Source organism: Xiphophorus maculatus, chromosome 21 (assembly GCF_002775205.1).
Source record: "Xiphophorus maculatus strain JP 163 A chromosome 21, X_maculatus-5.0-male, whole genome shotgun sequence".
NCBI classification, from domain to species: Eukaryota; Metazoa; Chordata; class Actinopteri; order Cyprinodontiformes; family Poeciliidae; genus Xiphophorus; species Xiphophorus maculatus.
In genome coordinates this window covers 17,917,864-17,942,379 of record NC_036463.1, presented here as the reverse complement: position 1 = coordinate 17,942,379, position 24,516 = coordinate 17,917,864, and the positions used below count along the sequence as shown (strand labels likewise).

The 24,516-nt window shown below is 41.7% G+C and overlaps 1 protein-coding gene across 2 annotated transcripts in view; it reads right to left on the bottom strand.

The window, feature by feature from the left end:
- Window positions 1-139: 139 nt before the first annotated feature.
- Window positions 140-24,516, bottom strand: part of prkdc (protein kinase, DNA-activated, catalytic polypeptide) — a 42,514-nt gene continuing 18,137 nt past the window's right edge. Inside the window, exons 40-86 of one of the 2 annotated variants that reach the window (XM_023326325.1) lie at window positions 23,494-23,621; window positions 22,401-22,608; window positions 22,133-22,311; window positions 21,878-22,046; window positions 21,183-21,248; window positions 21,036-21,099; window positions 20,750-20,898; window positions 19,720-19,860; window positions 19,470-19,589; window positions 18,570-18,713; window positions 17,895-18,046; window positions 17,276-17,407; window positions 17,003-17,114; window positions 16,777-16,901; window positions 16,536-16,685; window positions 15,734-15,907; window positions 15,408-15,506; window positions 15,108-15,318; window positions 14,847-15,021; window positions 14,562-14,765; window positions 13,736-13,851; window positions 13,514-13,645; window positions 13,255-13,434; window positions 12,974-13,182; window positions 11,881-12,019; window positions 11,545-11,733; window positions 10,400-10,624; window positions 10,044-10,152; window positions 9,022-9,124; window positions 8,799-8,949; window positions 8,541-8,715; window positions 7,477-7,670; window positions 7,172-7,355; window positions 6,391-6,551; window positions 6,058-6,269; window positions 5,862-5,949; window positions 5,617-5,760; window positions 5,149-5,356; window positions 4,925-4,992; window positions 4,621-4,841; window positions 4,376-4,468; window positions 3,626-3,703; window positions 3,442-3,513; window positions 3,159-3,360; window positions 2,888-3,076; window positions 2,379-2,518; window positions 140-621 (exon numbers count right to left, since the gene is read on the bottom strand). In XM_023326325.1, coding sequence (XP_023182093.1) covers window positions 417-621; window positions 2,379-2,518; window positions 2,888-3,076; window positions 3,159-3,360; window positions 3,442-3,513; window positions 3,626-3,703; window positions 4,376-4,468; window positions 4,621-4,841; window positions 4,925-4,992; window positions 5,149-5,356; window positions 5,617-5,760; window positions 5,862-5,949; window positions 6,058-6,269; window positions 6,391-6,551; window positions 7,172-7,355; window positions 7,477-7,670; window positions 8,541-8,715; window positions 8,799-8,949; window positions 9,022-9,124; window positions 10,044-10,152; window positions 10,400-10,624; window positions 11,545-11,733; window positions 11,881-12,019; window positions 12,974-13,182; window positions 13,255-13,434; window positions 13,514-13,645; window positions 13,736-13,851; window positions 14,562-14,765; window positions 14,847-15,021; window positions 15,108-15,318; window positions 15,408-15,506; window positions 15,734-15,907; window positions 16,536-16,685; window positions 16,777-16,901; window positions 17,003-17,114; window positions 17,276-17,407; window positions 17,895-18,046; window positions 18,570-18,713; window positions 19,470-19,589; window positions 19,720-19,860; window positions 20,750-20,898; window positions 21,036-21,099; window positions 21,183-21,248; window positions 21,878-22,046; window positions 22,133-22,311; window positions 22,401-22,608; window positions 23,494-23,621 — 7,089 coding nt within the window. In that variant the 3' untranslated portion in view covers window positions 140-416. Of the gene's footprint in view, window positions 622-2,378; window positions 2,519-2,887; window positions 3,077-3,158; window positions 3,361-3,441; window positions 3,514-3,625; window positions 3,704-4,375; window positions 4,469-4,620; window positions 4,842-4,924; window positions 4,993-5,148; window positions 5,357-5,603; window positions 5,761-5,861; window positions 5,950-6,057; window positions 6,270-6,390; window positions 6,552-7,171; window positions 7,356-7,476; window positions 7,671-8,540; window positions 8,716-8,798; window positions 8,950-9,021; window positions 9,125-10,043; window positions 10,153-10,399; window positions 10,625-11,544; window positions 11,734-11,880; window positions 12,020-12,973; window positions 13,183-13,254; window positions 13,435-13,513; window positions 13,646-13,735; window positions 13,852-14,561; window positions 14,766-14,846; window positions 15,022-15,107; window positions 15,319-15,407; window positions 15,507-15,733; window positions 15,908-16,535; window positions 16,686-16,776; window positions 16,902-17,002; window positions 17,115-17,275; window positions 17,408-17,894; window positions 18,047-18,569; window positions 18,714-19,469; window positions 19,590-19,719; window positions 19,861-20,749; window positions 20,899-21,035; window positions 21,100-21,182; window positions 21,249-21,877; window positions 22,047-22,132; window positions 22,312-22,400; window positions 22,609-23,493; window positions 23,622-24,516 lie in introns of those variants that run through there. The other variant, XM_023326326.1, reaches the window with a different exon arrangement.

Below are 24,516 nucleotides of genomic sequence, written 5' to 3'. Positions count from 1 at the left end.
ACAGTTCTGCTTTCTTGTGGAGCCACAGCGAGCGTTTCCTGTTTGACCATGGACACTTCAAATGTCATAAGAGTTCTGGTTTTCTTCCTTAAGAAGAAAAGCAGAAGTTGTTTGTTTTATAAACAACTTCGCACACTGATGAGTTTGGAACATTTTATTGAAATCCAGGATGCCTACCATGACCTTACAGTATTACAACTCCAGTGTTACATTTGACCTTCATTCCCATTAAAATGCAGCAATTAATCCATTTCTATAAAAGACACAATAATAATTCAACATGTCCGTTTCAAAATGCTAAACCTTACAAACATGCCTGTTCTCCTTCACATTTAACACCCTTCCAATTTCCAAGAATTTCTTTCCCAGTAATTTTTCCATTTGCCTTCATCCACAATAATTATTATAAATTCACATCAGATCCATGGCTCCCATCCCGCATAAACTCTGCCAAGCACATTTGGGTCCATGGCCTGGTCCAGCAGGCAGTCCACCTGCTGCTCCACAGACAGGCCCGCGGCTGGAAGCTTCGCCCGGACGTTGTGCTCCTCAGATCCCAAAGCCACTGCCTGCATTCCTTGGAAGGCGAAATCCTTTTCAAAGCCCAGCTTCAGCTCCTCGCTGATGAAAACAACACATCATGGGACACAAATAATATGTTTACAGGGTTATAGTTAACAGTCTTTGTAGTAGCTGTGTATAAAAAAAAAAGTTCTCTGCAAGGAGAGTGCCTTGCCCTAGATTGTGGGACAACTATTCTTTCCATCAAGCATTGGGAAGAGATTTTATAAACCATGTACAGAACTCACAAAAAGTTTGGGATATTTGGCTTTCAGTAGAAATTTATGGAGAATGTAAAAAGTTCACAATACAATTATGAATGTAGGGCATCTAAGTAGAAGCAAGCAACGGTGGTTTTCCTCAACTCAAAAGAAGTCAACAACACCGGTGGATATGCCACAACAAAAGATGTCAATACCTCCATAATCATGTGCCCTTGAGCATCAAGTCCAGCTTGACGACGACAGCTAGCGCTGTTCACAATAACCCAGGCTTCAGCCTGGGCATGGCATGCCACCCTTGTTGAACAAACAGTGCTGTCCTTGATGTCTCCATTATCGCTGGCGGCCATTATTTCTGCTCAGCACGAATCGACTTTCCATCATAACATCACTGATGCCCTCTGGTCCCTTGTCTGGTGTAAACACGTCCTTACCCAAGCAAGACGGTGAAGCCTGTGCCTGGTGGTGTGGTCAGTTACCTTGCAGGTTATTTAGCAAGCAGATCATGAAAATGTTTAAGGTTTCAAAGGGTCTGATGTGACACTTGGGTGCCTCTCACCTCCCTTAAACGGGCCAGGAGTTGAATGGCATTCATCATCCGCTACCACAGGGTTCTGCTCACAGTGAAGTGGCCATCAGTGTGGGACGTAACTAAAGGGCCTCCACTTCTAAACCTTTCTGTGACTCTTCCAGTCTCGCTACAACCTTCTGATGTCACTCTGAGCTCAGTGGCCACTTCCGTCTGAGAACTTCCTGTTTAAAGACCCGTAAAGGTTTGGCTACCGTTGATCTGTTATAAGTCGTCAACTTGGTCTCATGATGTCAAATTATGAACAGCATGAGGATATGACTGGTTAAATATCAATTCTGATTGAACCAGGACATTGATGGTCGATTCACATATCAGCTAAGAGATTCTAAGGTAAAGACTCCAATGACACTTGGAGCGCCAAGAACCACCTTCATTGACCGATCAACACGTTTCAACTTGTGGCCTTCATAATTGCAAAACACCCAAATAGTTTGTGTTTAAATAAAAACAAGACCATACCAAAAAAATTTTTTAAAAATCAACTAAACCAATCACGCATAGATAGGTTTGATGAATCAAACACCTGATGAGAATTTTACTGCTAAGTTCCTTGTTAGAGAACAGCAACTTGAGCAAAAGGTACTGAAGCACTGAACAGGTGGACATGTGCTTTCAAAGGTTTAGAGAAGGTCGCCTTAAGTTCACCTGTTAGGTTTCTGGTGCATCTTTAGGTCATCCTGAAATTTCACCCGAAAGCCAAATATCCTTCACTTCGTCAGCAGAGTAAGAACGACCTTCTATTTACACAGAGGTTTGTGTTTGTCAAAATTTGGAGAACGTTAAGAGGCGAGAATCTTTTTTTTTTTTTTGTGCCAAACTCTATACATCTACCACCTGAAGGAAATGTTGCAGGTCATTCAGTAGAAGGGCATTGAAATAGCAGCTGATGTACTCATAATGGAAAAATGAAATAAAAAACTACATTATAAAGCGTACTTGACCTTCAATATGAACTCCTTAAGATCAGAGTAAATCCCATAAAACACACAACGATTTGAAAGTACCTGGTTATTGTGGCTGGATTAGCGCCCTCTAGTTTCCTTCTGGCGAAGTTCACCTTCTGCAGAGGAAACCAGTTGATTTCTTTGGTATTTACGCTCTGGGTCCAGGTTCCTCCTTTCTTCAGCTGTTTCACCTCAAAGTTCTGCATAAAACCAAAGGAGACAAACAAAAAAAACTTTTTTATTGTACTTTGAAAATAAAGAGTTTTTCATTTGAACTAATTCAGACATATTAAGATTTTGTCTTTTTTAACCCCAGAATGAACATCTATTTTAGAAAAGGATAGAAGAGGTTATATTTAAGGTTGACCTCTGTGTCATGTTAGTGTCCTGTACTGCAGGAAAGCAGATTACTGAGGTCAATCATAATTTTAACATCCAAAATTATAACGGAATGGAAGAAAGAGCAACAAAACGCAACAGAAGAGAAGAGAAAAGAAGTCACTTTCAGTTGAGGGTAGCTCTGTCACAGTAGTGTTATAAATGGAAACCTCAGCAGGTGTTTTGGTTACCTTCCAGTCCAGTGAGGGTTCCTTCACAAACACATCCATGGTGTTGAGCAGCAGGTCCGGTTCAGCCCTGAAGGCTCGCAGGGAGTGGACCATGGTGCTCTGGATCAAACCGGACTCCTTCAACGGCTGGATCAGATTCACAAACTGCTGAGTCAGCCGGAAGGGCATGAGCTCCGGCACCGCGAGGAACTGGAAGTAAACGCAACATTCCACATTCAGACCTAGAGTCCTACCTTTATGCTGTCTTTACGTTTGACGTCATCGGGCGTACCTGTGTGGCCGAGCCAAACGCATGGCCGAAGTCGATGCCGATCATACCACCGGTTTCCATGTTGATCATGAAGTTGGACCGGTGGCGGTCTCCGATGCCGAGAACCCAGTGGCTCACGCACAGCAGAGCGTGGGAGGTGATGAAGTGGGACCGCAGAGAGAGGAACGCCTCGGGACCGTTGCACATCTTCAGGAAAGCTCTCCTAAACATAAAACACAAGACCAAACAATCTCTAAACAGGCCAACGCCAATCGCTACATCCGTCGCGAAGTTTCTGACGTACTTAAGCAGATCGCTGGGCACGTGCTGCAGGACTTTGAGGAAATTTCCCACTGCGTTGTCACGCTTTGCTTTCCTTGTAAAGAGAAACACGGATGAAAAAGTGGGATTAAAATTTCGCACTTGATACAACGGAGACACTTTCCCATGTGAGCCCCAGAAGCACACGCAATCTTCAACCAACTTACCTGTACGACAGTCCGTACAGGCTGATGGAAGGAGCTTCACCAAAGGTGGAGAGCCATTTATGATAGATTTCAGCACACCTGAAACAGAAGGAAGCAGCTGATGGTATTCGGAGATAAGCAAGTTATCGATTAATGACTTAATCTAAAGTCGTTTTCTCTTGTACCAGAAGGGCTGACCATCTTTTGAGAACATAAGATTGCAACATTTTCACGTTGCAATTTTCCTCCGATATGCCCCTGCTATTCTGTCATCACATCCTCGCCTTCATAGAATATCAGTAAGTTTTGGTTGAGAAGTTGATTCGGCTCCATCGTGAATCTTGGTCGAATGAGCGATATTAAGGTGAAACTTAAGACGCTTCTCCAGTGCGTGTATTTCACACACCGGACTCCGTTTGGACCGTTTTCCTTTCGGTTCCGGTATGGCCCTGCCATCTTTATTTCTGTGTCAACTGGCACCACTTATGACCTGACCTCTGCTGATCAGTCGCCAAACTACAGCACTAAAAAGAGGACTTTATTAATTAATCAATTAGAACTAATTTTAATCTAATAAAGCATCGATAATTAACTGTAAGCCGATTAATTGTTGGCTTCCCTAAAAGCATTACAAACAGTGTGCGGTAATACTTGAATAAGACCTGATTTATTTAATAAACTAATTAGCTTTCCATGTATCTGAGTGACGTTTCCATAGTACCGAAGATGAAAAGCTAAATATTCATGTTGGTAATGCTACACACACTCTACCTTTGGACCTTTTGCTGCTCGTCTCCCGTCATTGTGTTCTCCAGGAACTCTTTTAGCGTGCACGTATTTTCCATCCACTCAATCAGACCAATTCTGGAAAGGAAATAAAACCTTAAAGTTCTTTTACAGTAGGAGGCAAATATGTTGCCTCAGGAAGGACGTTGATTGATTGCGTTCTACCGGAACCCTCTAGAAGTGTATGTAGCAGAATGAATAAATGAATGAGCAACATTTGCGTCCAGTACCTGGTGGTTATGGGGATAACTTGGTAAGTGCGGAGCTGCAAGCCTCGGCGTGTGCAGGACGTGTCGTGGCTCAGCACGATGTTCATGACGGCGAACAGCTGCTCGATGCGCTGGTCCTGCCGCAAGTCCTCCCCGCCCTTTACCAGGAAGGGGTGGTCCCGCTCGTCGTCCCCGCGGATGATCAGACGCTTGGGGCGACGGATGGAAGACATCACCTTTACCTGCGAGGCGTATGCAGGCGCCAGGTTACTACTGGACATTAAAATGTGCTCCGGTTTTCGGTGGACGTGGGAGAAATGCCTACCCTTTCATCAAAGCCAGTTATTTTTGCATGGTACTCCGGTAGCGGTTTAGATCTCCCATCATACTGTCCTGCATTTAAGAAAGGCGGGCTCAGCTTTACAAAGTATGCGTTTCACATATGAAACATTAGGATTATGATAACTACAAGGCATATGACTCAATGCCATAGATAGACATTAAAACCACAGGCAATAGACAAGTTCACTTTAAATCCAGTTGCCAAACCTGGAATCTCCAGCTCGTTGCTGAATGGGTCGGCTTTGAAGCCGCTCAGCCAGGGCGAGTACTCCTTCAGATTCCCCGGTTCCTTCTGAAATCCACGCATGGATTCCATCAGCTTAGTCACCTCTTGCAAAAAGCTTTTGTTTTTCCTCTTCTCGAAAAGATTGCTACCATTAGGTCCCAGGAGTTTCTCCACATCTTTGGAGAATTTCTGCAAGGACAACGAAGAGTCCAAGGTCACCTGCTGTCTTCTTTGATACGACTTTTGGCATAAATTGACTTATTTTAAGACGGTGATGATATGCAACGTAAAGGAAATGCATAAAAACTTTTACTAAGTTCACTACATAATATGGTGCTGATTATTCTCCGGAACAGGACTATGAAAACAATTTGAAGCCTGTTAGCTTGATCATTAAGAAGCAGTGTAAAATAACCAAGAAAAGAGGTACACTAACACGAGGAACCGACTTGTATGAATTTCCTGCGAAACCCTCCGTGGCCCTGGGTGTTCCGATCGCAGAGCGAGGAGCGCATCTCCTCGTACATTTCACCCATCTGCTTCTTGTTGAAGGTCGACTTTTCCATTTCACTCTTCACACTCTCCCACCAATCCTGTCCGAAGCGGCAAAAACACAAAATGTTAAAAAAAAAAAAAATCCTAAACAGAAACAGCCGTTTGATTTTTTTTTTTTTTTTTGTGGTGTGAAAATAACCTTAAAAATCATGTCAGGATTCGTGAGCTGCTGCAGGGCGTCCACGAAGCTCTTCACAGCTCCTCCTTTATCCAACATGCTCCTAAGCCTGTTTATACATAAGGATTCCCAAAAAAAAGAAAAAAAAATTATGAGGAATAATAAAAAGAGACTTACTTTTGATAAAAAACAAAAAACCCAAGAAGTCAAAGACTACCTGTTGACAAATTCCTGCTGCTGGTGTCCCGTTACCGACTCCTCGAAGCGGTAACTCTCACTGCTGATCATGAGGGCGTAGACCAGCGCCTGAGGGTAGCTCCTGGCTATCTGCTCGATGCAGTGCTGCAAGGCTATCGCTTCAGGCTTGTCCAGCAGGGCCACCATTTGGCTGATCCAGCTGATGAGTATCCAGCAGGGAATCGACGCCATCTGAATACAAGCAGCAGGGAGCGATTGTGGAACGTTTTATTTGACAGTTCCACGTATTTCTTGGATTATTTGCCCCCTTTGCAACTGGTCTCAAATATACCGCACGATCGGGTGAACGAACCTCTTTAGTCATGACGTCCAGCGTTTCCGATGGATACAGCTCAATAATCTGCAGCAGCCGTGGAAACCGGAGGCGGGCCTCCTCACAGTTCATCTTCAGAGCTTTCAGCATGCTCTCCACCACGTGCACCGACAGCGCCACGAGGTCCGGGAACTGACTGACTGCAGGCAAACCGCACCGACAGGAAGAAAATGGTCGCCGTGAAAAACACTGAATCATCTAGAAGGGAGGAAGAATCTAAATGACTTAAATAATGGTTTCGTTTAGTGTTTTTCCCCACGTGTTCGCAACAATGAAACGTCTCCACATTTTGTCCTGCCACAACGGCAAACTTCAGCATAAGTTATTATGAGGTGGAAAGATAATGATTCACGAATGGAATCTGAAAAGTGTGGTGTGCTTTTGGATTCAGAATCCCTGAGTCAATGCGTCGCAAAACCATCTTTCACTTCTGTTACTTTTGCCTCCACATCTGGAGACAGAAACGTTTCAGCACTTGATTGGGTCTGCAAATCCATAAGACTTGACCTGAACCATTTACGGCCGTGACTGTAGCACGTTAATGTTGATTAATTAATTAGATCAATTTCAACGTGTTGAACTTGCCTTAGACATACCCACGTAAAGGGTGTTGAATACAAATGCATGACGATCTTTTGCACACAATCCCAGTGCAATACAATGAAGCTCACGGTTGCAACAAGACAAAAAAAAAAAAAACAGAACAAAAACAAGCAGGAAATGCTTTCGCAAGGCGCTGTAAACGTGCGGCATCAGTCACCAGTGTCGTCCTGCTCCTCTTCTCGCAGCAGCTTGTCGCAGAAGTTAGCCAAAGCCATGTACGTCTCCGAGACGCTGCTGGTCTCCACGAAGTCGTGAGCAAAGGACTGGAGCTCCTCATCGGCCTTTCTGCTCGCCTCACACAGCAGCTTCAGGGCGTGCTGCTGCAATCCCACCTCCACTTCCTGCAGAAAAAAAAAACGGTTTTCCAGTTTCAGACAAGAAAGACATTTCACTGTGTTTTGAAAAGTGGTTTTCTTTCCCCTTTTTTTAAAGCTGGAGAAAGACCAAAGAATAGAAGAGTACCTTTGGGTTTGGACTGGGCTTTGCAGCTCCTGAAAGCCTGACAACGCTCTCTTGTTTCTCTGCGGCGAGCGTTCCCAGGACGGACGGGCTTCTGCCCACCGCCGAGGCCAGGATGTGGAACGACGTGCCCTGGAGAATCTTCTGCCGCCTGAACACTTCAGATGTGGCGCTCTGACAGTCCGCCTCGAGCTCCTCTGGACAGGGAGAGGAGATTACACAAAGTCTCACTCAAATATGCAAACATGAAAAAATTCAAAATATGTCACAGAGAGGGAAGTTCTTATTCACGGTTTCTATCTGAAACAGCCTTAAACCCCCCTAGTGCCAAGAATGAATGAAAAATGATCCAATGGCGAAGATTAACGTCGTCCAGTCAGTTGGTGATAAAATTTACACGTACCAGTGGTAGAAAAAAAGCTAGCAAACTAGCTAGCAAAGGTTTTTGCACTTAAACCATGATAGAAGCAAAAAAGCTCAAGTCTAACTGGTAACTACCTGGCTAATATAGCCTTGCTAGCTAGAGAATGAATATTAGAATATTAGGTATCCTGCTAATATTAGCAAGAACACTTGGTTCTGGTTCCTAAAAAGGAGAGAGGAGAAAAATTAGCTAGCAAGCTAGCTGTCGAGCTCGCTTTTTTGCCAGCTAGTTTTTCCTCCTGCCTCCAGTTCAGGAACCAGAACCAAGTGCTCCTGCTAATATAGCAGTAACTACTGTTATATTAGCTGCTAACATAGCGGCTATCTTAGCAGCTAGGAAGGGTACACTATCCGCTAGTTACAAGTAGTACAAGTACCAACGAAAATGTTTGCCTGACAGAAAAGACTACATAAAGTAATATGTAGAGTATTCTTATACATAGACTATACAAGATTAAATAGTCCTGCCACCACAAAATTTAAGACTTGGGATTGACTTATTTAAGGCCAATTACCTTTTTAAAAAAAACAACAAAATAAAACAAGAATTTAAGACATTTTAAAGTCTTAATTTTAGATACATAAACTCAAGCCTTTTGAAAGGAGTGCAAACAGGCCTCAGAAATAGGTGTGCCTCCTATTACCGAGGAGGGGGATGGTCTTCAGCATGGTACCGATCTGCTCTATAGCCCCCTGCGTCCGGCTGCGCTTGTGGTTGTAGCTGCTGAAGCTGTGCACCCAGCGCAGCAGCCATTCTCTGTTGCTTTTGGCTTCCTTGTGAAGTTCCTTCAGCAGCTTGGTGGTGACTGGGAAGTTTTTCTGAAAAGGTTTGAAGCTCAAGATGAGTTTGACACATTATAATGGCTTAAAAAAAAAAAAAGAAACCTCCAATGCTTCCTTACCTGCTGACAGGCGCTGTCTGCCATGTGCAGCTTCATGGTGAACTTGCAGTCGTTCACGATCGTCTCGACGTTGCGCGCCGGGTCTTGCGCCTCGTCCACCTCCATGCTGTCGCCCCTCAGCTTTTCCCTAATCTTGTCCAAAAAGAAACACCTGAAAAAATAATGAAAAAAAAAGTCAGATTTGTAGTCAGTTTTCACAGCTGGTTTTCAGTCCCATCCATACCGAGATGTGATGATGTCGTCCCACACAATCACTGGATCCACTTTGGTGTCGGGATACCGATCAGTCCAAGACCTGATGAGGCTCTTAAGAGAACCCACAGACACTAATAATGTCAGATTAAAAGAGAAAACAAGGTTAAAATGTGTTGAAGAGTTGCAGAAAAGAAATATATATTTTTTCTACATTTCAATTATGATGGGCAACATTTTTCACTGCAAAAACACAATAACTTGGTAAATTCAAAAAAGACAAAACTAACTTACAAGCAACTTCTCAGGAAGATACAGGAGCTTGTTTTAAATCAATAACTTATTAACATTGATGAGAAAGTATTAGCTCCTCTTGCAGATTATTTCATTTTTAAAAATGGGAAAAACATGGTAGACATGCCGTAAATGAAACAATATGCCAGCGGAACTACTACTTTTTCATCAATTGAGACATAATTAAGCACTAAAAACTATACCAAAAATATTTGGTAAGATTTTAATTTTATTTTTATCTCACTGGCAAAACCTTTTCATATCTTCGATCACTCCCCAATATTTCTAACAAAACTTGAAATTTACTAATAAATTCATCACCACGATGGTCCCAAGAGTTGGTACATCATTAGGTCAAACCTCATTTCATTTTGCTGCAGCCAGTGATTGGAACAACTTTCAAATAACATTAAACATTATGCTAACATTGACGTTAGCATGGCATGCTACTTATCAACTCAGTAAAAACCGTAATACATGATTGATGTACCTGATTTCAAATATTGCTGACTTATTCTATGTATATAGTACATTTAGTCAGTACGGATAAGGTTGTGTTTTTATTTTCTTTGTTGTTTTATGACATTCTTCCGTTTTCAGCTGTATGACTTTAAGTTGGATTATGGTTGACATTTTTTGAACAGGCCATTGAAAATGACAATTTGTTCTCAATTAACTTACTTAGTAAAATAAAAGGTTAGATACAAATGTAAGGAGGAAAAGTTTATGGTTTTGAGAGACAAGACAACTGGATCTCACCATCTCCTTTGATGAAGAGCAGAAAGTCCTGGATCTCGGTCAGCGCCTGCACCGGCTGCAGGACGGCCAGTCGGCTTTGGGTCAGGAGTGTATCTACGCTGGAGTAACTCTGCACGAGGCAAACAGACGGTGTAAGACTTGGCAATCTCTTTGTAGGAAACTTTTTACCCTAGATTAATTGGATAAAATCCACCAATCTTGTAAACCCGGTCCTTTATTTTGAAAACCAAATGTTGAATCAGACCCAATCCAATAGCCCAAAAGTATTATTACATTTCCTCTGATGAATGTTTGCAAACCTCTTGGCCAGTACCTACGTTTTGTCTTTTCTATCCAAAGCAAGACTTGGGACAAACCTCCATGAAGAGCTGCATGGCGTGGTTGGTGTAGTACTTGGCGCGGTCGTAGTCCTCCTGCAGGATGTAGAGCAGGCTGAGCTCCTGGCTGTGGTGACTCTCCAGCAGCTTCTTGCGCTCCTCCACCCTCATGGCTTTGTCGATGAAGCTGAGCAGCGTTTGGTCGCTCTCGCCCAACTGCAGCTGCTTCAACATGCTGCGAATCATGTGCTGCAGGTACATGTCCTGACAGAAAACAGACCACTTTTAGACCCACGCGCCTGCAATTTCTGCATTGTTGCTTTCTGTTTAGAAAGCAAAAACAGCTTCTCTCTTTTTTTCTTTTTACACATAACCCCATTTGATAAGAGACTAAGAGAACAAAGATGCGATCAATAAAACTGTTTTTAAGAGAAACATAAGCATGTATGTAGGAATATTTTGTACCAACTAACATACAGATAAAAATGTAGAGTCATGGCCGAACGTTTCAGCAGCGTGGCCTTCAAGTTGGGTGGAAAACATCACTACAATAAAACATGGTGATGATGGTGGTGTGTTTTTTTCCTCCAGCTGGGATGGATGACACTGATCAGAGTTTATGGAACGATTAATAGGCTATTACACTCACAAAATTGGAAAAAGACAGTTTTCCCAGCCAGAATTTAGATAAAAAATATCTTTATTACCTAAATCCAATTATGAATCCATGTAAAGACTTGAAAATTAACACTCACAGAAGCTCTTGATACAATCCAAATTATTTTTTGCTTGAGTCACGGAAAGTGAGAACAGTATGGGACTGAGAACACAGCCTTGAGGAACTCCCCAAAGGTTTGATTTAGAGAATAAGACAAGAATGCTAAAAAGTGAAATGTGAATTACAAAGCTACTAAAACCTACTTGTAAATATAAAAGTGTGGTTAATTAAATATTTTGTTTGTTGTTTTTAATTAGAAACATACGAAAGAATAAATCTAAACATACTCAAAGTAGAGCGTAACATTTGCCTCCATGCACAAAAACTCTAGCCGTGACAGAAACATTTTGAATTATTGACAATTATAGATGAATATAACAGCATATTCCTTAATAGTTTTGTGTGGCCTAAAACACAAATAATGGTTGTATGCTCAAAAATGTGTCAAAAAGTAACTTTTTGCTACCTGGTAGAGAGGCTCTGACCACATCCTCTCCAGGTTGGGTGGCGAGTTTTCATCAATGTACACAGTGGAGCAGTACTGAAGAGACTTCCACTCTGTCAGCTGGTTATATGCCTCCATAGCTGCAATTTCCCAGAAATCCTTCTCGGAGTCGGTAGGTTCTCCATCCGGCCAGTCCTCGGTGTTCAGCGCCTGCCAGGACGGAAACACAGTTCACACAAAAACAATCAATCCCCGTCTGGGTAGAGCTTTTTTTTGTGTGTGTCGTGAGTCGTGATCCATTTTCTTAAAAATACTGCAGGATTCCAGCAGCAGTACCGCCACAAGAGGTTGCTGTACCTCATTGTAAAGTTTCACGGCTTCTGCAAAGTCCGTGTTGGCTTCGGCTTGGAGGGCGGAACAAGTGATCGACTTTGTGCCGACTTTCCCACCAAAGATGCCGCGCACAACATCGTAGTCCTCCAGGTCCCTGTAAAGTCTGCAAAAAAGAACAACCAACATTAGCCAAGCCAAAAAACATTACAGCTTAACTTTTTAAAAGACAGTCTAGACTTAATATCAAAGGTGGAACCAATTTAATTTTTCTGGCCAATCACTGATCTTTAAAAAATTCAGATTCTGGCCAATACCAATGTTTTTGTGTGTGAAAAGTCACTAACAATTGCAACAAACTCACTAAGTTGACAATAGTGGAGTGAGTATTGATATTGTGGTTAAGTGTCATCCAATCATGATCCGACAAAATTTTGAAAATCTGGGCCAATTTACCAGTGGACCCTTATAAACCAACTTTTATTTTAAAAAATATACAAATATTTTACAACTTTATCCATAGGTAATTATCCTTTTTTTTGTATTTAGAAATATAAATTAAAAAAACGTAACTACTTATTCTATTCATCCATTTGGGGCCTTCTAAATCCAGGGTTTCTGGATTTCACCAACTCAAATTTTAAGACTTTTTAAGAGTACAATGAATTAAATTTGATACCAGGAATATACAAAAGAAAATTGCCCATTTTATATAGTATTGCCTAGGTTTTTTGCACAGAAAACACGTAGCATCACATATGTTGCCACTGGCAACAGAAGTGAGTCAGCGGCGAAGACGAGCTTCGTCCAGCGAACTGGCGATACATTTCTCCTTACCGATGACAGACGCAAAAAGCCAGCTAGCAGGATTTATTAGCAGCTAGTTAGCGGTAGCCTCACAGAAGCTAATGAAGACTCAAACTTTCGAGTCTGTAATAAAATATATAAGATTTAATAGTCCTGCCACGACCAAATTTAAGACCTGTGATTAACATATTCAAGGCTAACTTACAGATTTTGTAATGAATTTAAGACATTTTAAGGCCTTACTTTTAGATTGATGAATGTACGACTTTTAAAGGATGTCTGACAGCCTGAAACCTGTTGCCTCTGGGCTCACCTGGCCAGGTGGATCCATTTGTTGGTGTCCGGAGGGATTTCTCGTCGTCCTCGCGCCCGTTTAGCGGGGCGCTCCTCTGGCTCGGCGGCGTGGAGCAGACCCTCCTCCAGCAGGAGGATGCCCGACGGCTGCTGGAGACTCACCAGGCAGGTGGAGCTGACGGCGGCCGGATCCAGCTGCTGCAGCTCCCTCTGCTGGTAGCACATGTCCTAAAACAACAACTTTTCATCAGTCCCCATCACAAAAAAGTTCTTTTTTCCCAGACCGTTTCTCATTCTCACCTGCACGCACGCTATGAACGGTGGGAAGCAGAGCGTGCTCTTATTCAGGAATGTGTTCATGTTGCACCGCAGTTCCTCCTTAATTCTTCCACTGTCATGTGGAGTGTGTGTTTTATCCATTTCTTGGAGGATGCCGGCAAAGAGGGAGCTGAAGAGTTGCTTGGCTAAGATTGGGTCTCTCTGAATGACGAGCAAAAATATGCATTGTCAAAAACAAGGTAATAGTTTACCAGATTTTCTGCTGCAGAATCAGCCTTGCCTGAGCTAAAGCTTGAAGGGGAGCGATGAGGCTGCTATACGGGATCTGGATATCTGGGAAGTCGCCCACTCGGTAGTTCCTATACAGAGTCACCTGAGCTTCCTTCCGCAGCCTCTGGTCAGCTTTTTCTTCCTGCGGGAGAAATCCAGCCGACATTAACTCAAATAATAAACACAGACAGACACTGGTTTGACCGTCGGGGAGCTTGGACCTCGGTCTGACCTTCCTCTGTCTCTGTTGTTGGATCTCTTTCTGGGCAAAACCCAAGCTGACTTTCTCCTGGTCCTTCAGGAATCTGCGCCTCAGCCTCAGAATGTTGCTCCGTTGCTCGTTTTCAGCTGGCGGACAACAAGGGGTAAAAACATAGCGGTGCATTCGGGGTTTCCGGGAAATGTTCTCGTCAAAGTTACAAACATTTTCACGTATTTTCAGAATTGATTTTTAGACCATTTTTTTAAAGTGCAGATGCAAAAGTTGAACTGTGTGAAGATGGACAGATGGAAAGCATCTACTTTTTGAACTGAGTATGAAAGGTTATTTTAGAATAATACAGTAGTGATAATAATTTTAGACTTTATTTGTAATTCAATTTATATTTTCAGATGTCAAAAGGATACAAAAGTCTAAAAAAACCAAACAACCAATTACAATTGATAAAAATAGCTTCTTTTCCCCCCCCCTGTTTTATTTGTAGCCTTCTGATATCTCAAAATATAAAGGGATTGTAAATAAAATATATTATTATTATTATAAAACAAAACTTTCTTTGTATTCAGTTTAAAAAGAGAAAAAAATATTTGTTTTCCATCCATCCATCCTAACAGCACAAGTTTTGCATTTACAATTTTAAAAAATGATCTAAAAATATAAATATAAATAAATGTCAATTCTGAAAATATCTGAAAAGGTTTTGTCATTTTAACGAGAACAGATTTTAACAGTGTTTGATAAGTTTTATATTTGATTATTACTCCTATTTTTGAACCGTTTTGACCTTTTGTTTGCTCTACATGGGTAAAGATTTCGATCCGGTTCCTTTAAAGCCAACCTCGGGTGCGACTGTCCACCTCGTCCGTGGACGCCGTCAGCCGCCTCAGGCCGAAGCCTTCTCCCACCGGTCGTCTCGCCGCTGCCTGACGCTCTGATTTCTTATCGAACACAAGCAGCGAAGACAGAGACTCTGTGCTAGCCGAATAGTCTGCCAAGGTGTCCACGCTGCTCCCAGTTAGCCAGTTGTAGGCCTTGCGGCGACCTATGAAGGACAAAAATAAATAAATGTAGAGTTTAATATTACTTCTTGTTGTTTGCCAAACATACGGGCTGCCAGCAGTACCTGGTGCTTGGGTTTGGCTAAACTCTAAGGAAGTCTGTGTTGCTCTGAGTTTCCCTTTCATGGATCCGGACTGGGAGGCCCCTGCGCTCTCCGGGCCCTGAGAGCTTTGGGTTTCAACAAACATGGGTGTCATTACTGTGCTCCTGAAGCGCCAATTTGAATCAATGACGTAGTCCTGCAGAAAACAGATGAATTAAAAACATAATTAGAAGCTCTATTTGGATCTCCTGAATGAAAAAAGTAGGGGAATTGTGCGAGGACCTGGTAGGTGCACTCTGACAGAGGATACTCAAACATGTTCCGCGTGAAGTCGGGGCTCTGGCTGGTCATCTCCAGCAGCAGGTTGGTGGCCAGGCTCAGAAAGCAGCGTTCTATCTGGCAGGAGTACAGTGAACGCAGCACCGTCAGCATCCGCTCCAGGGTGGCAGAGGGGAGGCGCTTCTCCTGACTCCAGAAGTTACGGACGTAAAGCCTGGGAACAAGGGAGACCGTCGAGTCATTTGACAAATCGAGTAGTAGCAACGTCTCATTTGGCCAAGGTTTGAACTGGTGGCTGCTCACCGAAGGCCTTGATTTTCCTCTGAGAGTCCTTGAAGTAAAGTTTCTTTTGCTGCATCCAAAATCTCCAGCGACGTTTTATCTTTCATGCTTTCTTCGTCGCTACGGGCAAAAATAAACACAGAACAACCAAGGAGACTCAAAATTTGAAGTTTAAATTTGAAAAGTTTTTAAGACTTTTTACACATTTTAACCAGAGCTGCCAATAAGCGAGAGCGTGTGGAGTGACTTTGGGTAAGTCAAATCCCAGACATTTTAAAGACTTTTTTAAGGCCCATCATGAACCCTGCTTTGATCCAGCTTGACACATTGCACAATAGAAGACTGACCCATAGTTGTCCTGGATCCACATGAGAATCTCGTACATCCTCTCTTTGCAAACGGGTGAGGGGTGAGAGACGAACGTTGTCACCGCTCCCAGGAGCTCCTGCAGTTCCACCGGAGTCAGTAGGGCAATTATCTTGTGTATGATATCCAGACACACCCTCTGTCTCGCTTCGTCCCTGAGAGAGGCAGAAATAAGTTCAGCAGCTGCGAGTTTGACAAACTAATTGACAAATCCCAGTAAGATTTAGAAGAAAATCCTAGAGGTTTCAAATGTTTTGGCGCACTACAATTCATTATTTGTAGCCCAGCTGAGAAAGAGAACAAAATAACTATTGTTGGAGCAATTGTATGTTATTTTGAAAACACATTTTCTGGTATTGCAGGGTTTCTGCAGGTTTCACCAACTCAAATTAAAACTTTTTAAGACCATTAAGAATGGGATGTAAAACTGGTACCTCCACAGAATGCAGGATTATATCCACAAAGCTAGCTAGCAAGGGTATGTTAGCAGTGACCAGTAGCCTCCAATGCCTTGAGTCACAAAATTTAAGATCTGTGATTAAAGTGTATAAAGCCAACTGGCAATTTTCAAAACGAATTTAAGACATTTTAAGGCTAACTTTATCATTTTAAGTGGGAAATGCACGTTATTTAGGGAAAAATCTGAACTGCAGTTGTTCAACACGAGTTCAATCAACCCCCCATCTTTGTTGTGGTTTAGAAACTAATCACAATCTAGATTAGACTTTCAGGAAGGGGAAAACGACACCTTCCTGAGACGTCTTCCAGATGTTTGGGACCCACCTGTGGCTCATCATCTGGATGAAACCTGAGCTCTTCAGCTGCAGAAAGATGTCCGGGATCACATCGGCTCGGCTGAGCACGCACTCCAGACAGAGAGTCTTTAAGATGCCGTGCAGCTTCGGCAGCAGGTAAAACACATGATTGACGAACCTGGAAGTAAAAAAAAAAAACAATGTATTTTTGGCTGTGGTTATCTTGATGGAAAAAAAAGAAGGTCACAGCTGTTCCTTTATTCACCCACCGATCCATAAAGGGCGGGAAGTGTTTGGTCACTTTATTCAAGCAGATGATGAACTTGTCATCCAGGTCTTTTTTCTTCAGATCTGTTATCTTGGTTGCAGCGAGATTGAAAAGTTCTTGCTGTTGCTGTTATATGAGCAAATAAATAAATTTTTAAAAAGCATCAGTAGAAATATTCTAATGTCTAAAGGAACACATAATTAGGCAAAAGGAGATAAAGTCATTACATCTCCTGTTTCTGTCATGCTCTTCAGACCGAGGCCGATAATTTCCGCCGCAGCCGAGTAGACGTCTTTATATCTGGTAAAGGACAGGTTGTTGCCGAGCGACTGGATGTACCTGAGCATGCAAAGCACAAAGAAGAAAAGAGAGACCTAATAGGTCAACAAGCGCCACATGATGTGAATTTAACACCACACGCAACACAACTTAAATGTGAGCACATTTTTGTTAGCAGGTAGAACATCTGAGCTGAAAAAGGTCGCGGTCGCGGTTCCCACCTCTCGTATTCGATTCCGCACGAAGCGTCGTAGGCGGGCAGGTTGTTGGCCAGGATGATTCCCAGCAGCTGGAGTCCGACAGAGTTGTCTTTGCTGTTTGGGTCGGTGCCGCAAAAGCGGTCATATATTAGACTAGCGAGGGGAAGAATAAAAATTTATTTTTAAATTAATGAATATAAATAAGAAATCCTGTCATTTTACAAACGTTTCATGCGGATTCCCATGATTTTCTTGCATTTCGTTGTTGAATATCCACATTTCTGTTTAAATTTAACGGAAATTTAAGTCACACATTACTGTCAGCTAAACAGCTAAAATATTTAATTACTCTGAGAGATTACCAGAGGGTGTCCTCTTGTATTTGTCAGCTTTTACTTGACAAATAAAAGCAGGAGCTTTTAAAGAGACAGAGGCCCGATTTTAAGGGGTTGAGTTACAAAGTCAAGCTTTTTTTTTAAAGTTATATTTGACATATATAGCATTTTAACTGAAGTTAACATGGTAGCTTGATTGTGATATAAAACTGCACTATGTGCCTGGAAAGTACATAATACTGCCCCTCTATTAAAAAATATGACTAATGCAGCTTGTCACATGCAAAGTGTGCTCAGTGTGTCACCTGTAAGGCACATGCAGGCAGTTTTTCCAGCACTCTACCAAAGTGCGGATGATCTCCAGGTTGTGGCGGAAAACGGCCCTTTTCGGGTGGAAGCTGTGCTTCATCAGAAACTCCAGGAGCCGATTGGCGAGGACTTCGTCTCTGGGGTTTCCCTGGAATGGATGTCGTTAGTGAGATGATTGCTAAACTGACTGAAAGATGGCAACATCTCTCAGTATGGATGCTCTGCTCGCCTCAGTGCACTATTGCTTTGCAAGGCATTTCAATGCTCTCCTACTCACTGCTATGGCAGGCCCCAATAAAAAATCTAATATATGTAAAAATTTCTAGCCTAGCTATACATTTAATCCCATTGAAACTGACTACAAGGAGGCAAGGGAAGGTTTTCCTGTCTTTATTCTCAGCAAGAAAAAACATTTATAACAAATAAAACAAGGGTGTTTAATATTAATGCTGCTTATTCTGTAATTACATCACCTTTATTTTCAAAGAATTAAAAAAGTTGAAAATTTCTTGTTAACGAAACACAATCTAACATTTTTTGACCAGTGTGTCAGCTTCGCAATCAGACCGCTTTAAAGCGTTTCAATGACCTCATTCTACATAGCTTTTTCAGTGCTGTAAATTTTAAAATCCCCAACTTCTGATCTATTGAACCTCAAGGGTTTCTCTAACCTTTGGCGTGACCAGACCGATCCAGGACAGAACTGTGACCACAATATCCACCACCATGAAATGGATCCCCACTCCTCCGTTGCTTCCAGACACGACCAGCTGCAGCAGCGGCCCCAGCCAGTGCTTGGCATACGGCCGGAAGACCTGCAAGATAACGAATAATAGCGTATAACTGTGGGGTTGCTACGGTAAAATGCTAACGCGTTTATGCCACCTGAATTTTTTTCCCCACACGTTGCTGTGTTGCAACTACAAACATTTTAAAGCAATCCATCAAGATTTACAGTGATGGGCTGTTACAAAGTAGCGGGCGACTGTGATGCGAAAGGATAATTATGCACAATTTTAAGCAGTTTTCAAAAAATTTTAAGCTGAAATAATCAGCGTGTATTTTTATTTAATCCCCTTTACTTTGACACCTAAAGAAAACGGAACACAAAAAAATATTTATGCCAAATTAAATGTTCTTGATAGCAGTCCGTCTTACAACACATCTGAAGAAGTCTCTGACTGAAGGTTTGGTTGCTTCAGTCTCATCACTACATGCTAACAGCCCAACTGATGGGCAGCAGAGACGATATTTCACAGTAACATGTCCTGCTTGATGCTATAAGTTGTTGGCCAGCTCAGCTAATCTGCCTCATTTGCTTTTGCTGCTTCTCTTTAAACAAAATGTCTTAAAAAGTCAAAGATCTAGCAAACAGAGTTTAGTTGTGTGTAATCTAAATCCAGATTACCTGGGAAAACTGTAGAACCAACAGCAGGTAATATACTGTATATATATGTATATATATATGTATATATGTGTATATATATATATATATATATACACACAGAATTAAAGTTTGAGGTTGATACGTAATAAAATGTTAAGGGGTGTGACTACATTGTGTCATTCACCTCCTCTGTGTTGATGACCAGCTTTGAGATGAAGAGTCGGATGTTCAGAGGCGTTGCTGGGTTTGCCAGTTTCCCGTGCAGAAACTTCATCCACGGCGGAAGCTCGTCAGGCGTCGTTCCCTGTTTCAAACGGAGCGGACGCAATAAACACAAAGTTCTGTGCGTGTTCTTACAGCAATCTTGCTTTATTAAAGGTCATTTGTGTGATATTTTGATGCGAGGTCACAGATTTGGGCAAAACGCAGCCGACCTGCTCGATCTTAGGCGTTATGTTGCTCCTCTGCATGTGTTGTATCAAAGCCGTCATGGTGGCCATGCATTCGTGCTGGTTTAGCTCATCCATTTCCAGATCCACCATCCCACCGGGGGCGGGACTTCTGTCCTCAGTTTCCTGCACAAAACACAGGAAACACAAACAACCGCAGCTCAGCGTTATCACACATCGAAAACCTAAACCCGGACCAAGGCCCGTCACAATAACAAATTTTGCTGGACGGTAAATTGTCCCAGAGATTTTTGCAATAAATTTTAAGACCATTTTCAACTTATAATAATAATAATAATGGAATATTAATGCAAGTATACCCACTCAAAAAAAAAACCCAAACCAAGAAAACTTGAATTTCTAAAGAATATTTAATAATGGAATTGGAAAACATTTTAAATATTCAAAATACGTCTTTGCAACTAAAATGGCAAACTAAAATTTAATCAGGAAAAAGTCAGTTGGGAGTGTTGTTAGAAAAAACGGGAAAACTGATCACTTCGTATTGAGTGTCCAATGTTTGCAGTGTTCTTCAAAATGGCAGCTCTTTAACAATATTAAAAGGGAGGATTTCTTTAATAACCGTTGTTCAAATACACATTATTAAACTTATTTTAATTTATGAAGTAATCAATTGAATTATTGCTTAAATTGCTTATTGTGGCAGGCCTAACCGGACCTGTACTAAATGACATAATGGACTTTTAGTGAAATATTTTAATCGATTCAGTTCAGTTTATTTATATGGTGCCAATTCACAACACGTCATTTCCCCCAAAAAATTTAAAATAAAATAAAACCAGTCAATTCAGTGCAATCAAAACACACATTCCAACTGATCGTAGTTATCAAACCATGCAGTCAAATTCAGAAGATTATTCAAACTGGCTAAAACGTTTTCCATTTAAGAAAAGGCGGCACACTGCATCAACTTTGCAAATAGTTTTATTTTTTAACGCGTTACTGGGACATGGTTAGCAGAAAATAAGGTATAAAAATAAATAAATCGCCAAACCTTTTTCACCGCGGTGCGTTTGTGTCCCTGTGGATTCTGGGAGCTGAAGGAGAAGCTTTGGACGCCCGTGGAGAAATCAAACTGACTCATCTCCTCACTCAGGCTGCTGTCGGCCATGTAGGACTGGGAGGAAAGATACACCGGCGCTTCTGTGGAAACCCGAACGGCAACAGCACCAGGCAAGAATTGGTTAATGTAGTTCTTGGGGAGGGGGGGCGGGAAATTGAAATAAAATCGTAGATCGACATGTCAAAAGTTCAGAAACACTGATGAGCTCGAGTCCTACCTCCTGTCTCATCACTGACTTCTTTTCGAATCATGAAATATTTCTTCTTCCTCTCAAGTGGGACCTGGAGCAAGACGAAAACAATATTACATAAAGTCGCATGTGAAACTGAGCGCATTAGGTTCAATCAATTCCAAAATGGCAAACCTCGATTTCAATGGGAAAGCTGTAGGTGCGCTGGACGTCGATGATGTTTTCAAGAATGAACTGATTCTGGGGGGGGGGGATAAAAAATACAAAATAAAAAGTTGAGAAAGTTTCTTTGGTAATCACAATTATGCTTGTTTTTCCCCTTCCCCCCCAAAAAACAAAGCTGGGTCACATTTTAAAAAATTTATATAAAAAAAAAAATGGATGTGCAAATAACTTTAACCATAAACACAATTTAAATAGATGTTAAAACCTATACATATGGATGCAATGACATGAAATTTGGGCCAATATTGATATGTGATATAAATATTGCTGCTATGGAAGATAACCAATATATACCGATTTTGTATAAATACATATATATATTATTTCACTATACTTTTGACACCCTGAAGAAAAAAAAACCCACCACACCGCTGACTTCACCATTGCTTCTGTGATTCAGTTAAACTACCCACAATCCTGCACTGCATCACTATCACTGTCACAAACATGACCAACCTCACGACTTACTGACACTTTCAACAAATGGATTAAAAAAAAAAAGCATTTCTTATAAAAGTCACATACTGCAGCTTTAATGCGGGTTTCTCATGACTTTCTAAGACCTGTTCCGGATCCTTTTTACACCCTGTGGGATCAATAAAGTACTTTTGAATCGAATTGGACGCAGGGTTACATTGGAGCACCTTCTCTGGTTTCTCGCTGAAGAGGAAGCCCTGGTAGAACTTGGGCTCGCTGAAGCTGCAGCTGATGACGGCCATGGCACAGTTGTACGCGGCGCAGTGGTAGCCTCTCCTGAGCTCCAGCAGCTGCGTCTCACCGGCCATGTTCTCTGTGAAGGCTTCGAAACACGACCTGCGGTTTGCACGAGTCGAAGATATTTAAGGATTCTTTCATGGGAAAAAAAAAAGAGCAATGCTGAAAGAACTTTTTAACTGTACTTGATCAAGGTTTTAGACAACTCGTTCCCCTCTGTCTTTTCCAAGCAGCAGAAGGCCTGGTTGATGCGCGACTCCTTCGAGTAGACTTCGTCTTTGGGAAGGCGGGAATACAGGAGCTCCATCATCTTGTAGCAGCCGTTTTTCCTCAACAGCTGGACCTCGAAAGCGGCTTCACTAGACTTGAATAAGCAAATGCGTACGTTTAGACATACCAACCTGCCCCGACTGATGGTCTTAATCTAGGAAAGCACATTTTTAATAGGCGGACCTTTGTGAAACGGCTTTGCAGGAAGGTGATTATGTCAAAGACGTTCATCACAAAGAAGTCGCTCAGGGCCTTGGTGCCGCAGTGGGAGGCCAGAGGTAGCAGGACCCGCTCCGTCAGGCCCTGCAGCATGGAGCTCACCGGGACGTCGCCCTGCTGGATCACCTCATTCACCGCACTGAGCAGCTGCAGCTGCCGCTCGCTGCTCGCCCTGGCAACACACGGACAAAGGCTGAGATCAGGAGCGGTTCGGATGTTTTTGTTTAAACCTTCCACGCTCAAGTGTCAAACTTTTAGAATTTCCGGCCCTTTACACCAATTTTTGCCTCATAAAACACAACAGGTTACTGTGGACGGCTCTGGTCGGATGTTAAACTGAAGGGATGTAGGACACACACACACACACACACACACGCACGCACACACACACACACACACACACACACACACACACACACACACACACACACACACACACACACACACACACACACACACACACACACACACACACAAAAAAGCAAGGAAGGGTACAAGAAAGGCGAGAAAGGAAGGAAGTAGAGAAGGGGCAGAAAAAGTGAATGAAGCAAGGGGCAAAAGAAGGGCAGAAAGGAAGAAAAGAAAGAAGTTAGGGAAGAAGGGAGGAAGTAAGGACACTAAGAAGAAAGGAAGGGAGATAAGGAGAAATGACATAATGAATGGAGGAAGGAAGAAAGAAAAGTCAAGGACCAAAATATGGAAAAAAGTATATATAAAAAGGACACAATAAAGGCAATAGAAAGAAATGAAAGAAAGTGGAAAATGGAAGGATATTAGAAAGACAGCAGGAAATCTCTCCTGCCTACTGCCATTAGCATGTACAACAACTCGTTGAAGAAACCTGCATATGAATCCAACACCTAAAGGAAAGGAAAGAATAAATGTTGGTAGAAAGGTAGACAAATACTATTTTCAAGCTTTAAATACTGCTTGTACTTAAAGTTTTTCCACAGTGTAATTTTGCATAGGAATCCTGAGGAATATTGTATCATTTCTGTATAATCCAGCCACTTAGTGCTCTAGAGTTTCTCCCCCAACATTAACAACTCTTACTTACCTCTTTGCGATTCTTTGGAAACATGTCTGAAACTGCTCCTCCATGATGTGCTTCCCGTCCCGACACAGAACTCCTGCCATCAGTCGGAGCAGGAGAGGACTCTGGGAAAGCTCCAGGGCATCCAGCAACTAAAACATGGATGTTTACCTTTTTTTATTTCCCCCCTACTGTTGTGTTCAGCACACTGAAATCACACTTGCATTCATAATTACAGTCGTACTTTGTAAAGTAAAAAAAAATAGGTTTGTTCAGTGATATTTTGGCATAAAGACAACTAAACAAGCTGCTTAGTCATCAGTTTGTGGTTTACTTTAAGCAATTGTGGGGAAATTTACGCTAATAGGCTAACAGGGAAGTTAATTGCTAACTTTAAAAACATTTAGCTTTCCCTAAATTAATTTATCCAGATACATTATAAAGCATTAACTTATTTGGCTGTTTTGTAAACTTTCAGTTCAATAAAGTTCAACATTTGTGTTGAAACTTTGGCAATTGACTTTTAAGGTTAGCCATTTATATTTATGCTCTTATTTTGAAGTGGGTGAAGACTGTTTTCCCAATAACTTTACTTCAAACAAGAAACCTGCAGGAACAAAGTGAAACACAGACTGTACAGAGAAAGATGTAAATATAAATGAAATGCCTAAGGGCATTCTAGAAGACATAAATTATAATGTCAAAATTAACTAGAGAAGATACAACTTGAACTGAAGTTACCATTAGCTTCTACTAAATACAGTGTTGGTGTAGAGTTTTACCCTTACATATAAATATAGTACAATAAGAGCATTTTATAACATATAAATTATAGTATCAATTTATATGTTAATCTACTAAAGCAATGTTTGAGGGTGGATATAACTTCAATTGAAGTTACCACTTTAGAATTAGCTTCAGCTAAATACAGTGTTGTATCGTTTTACCGCAAGCAGAACTAACGCTTTGATTAGCATGTACAGTAAGAGTTAGCGCAACTAACTTTTTAAGCTAGTTGGGTTTAAAAACTAGCTTATAAACTTTTTT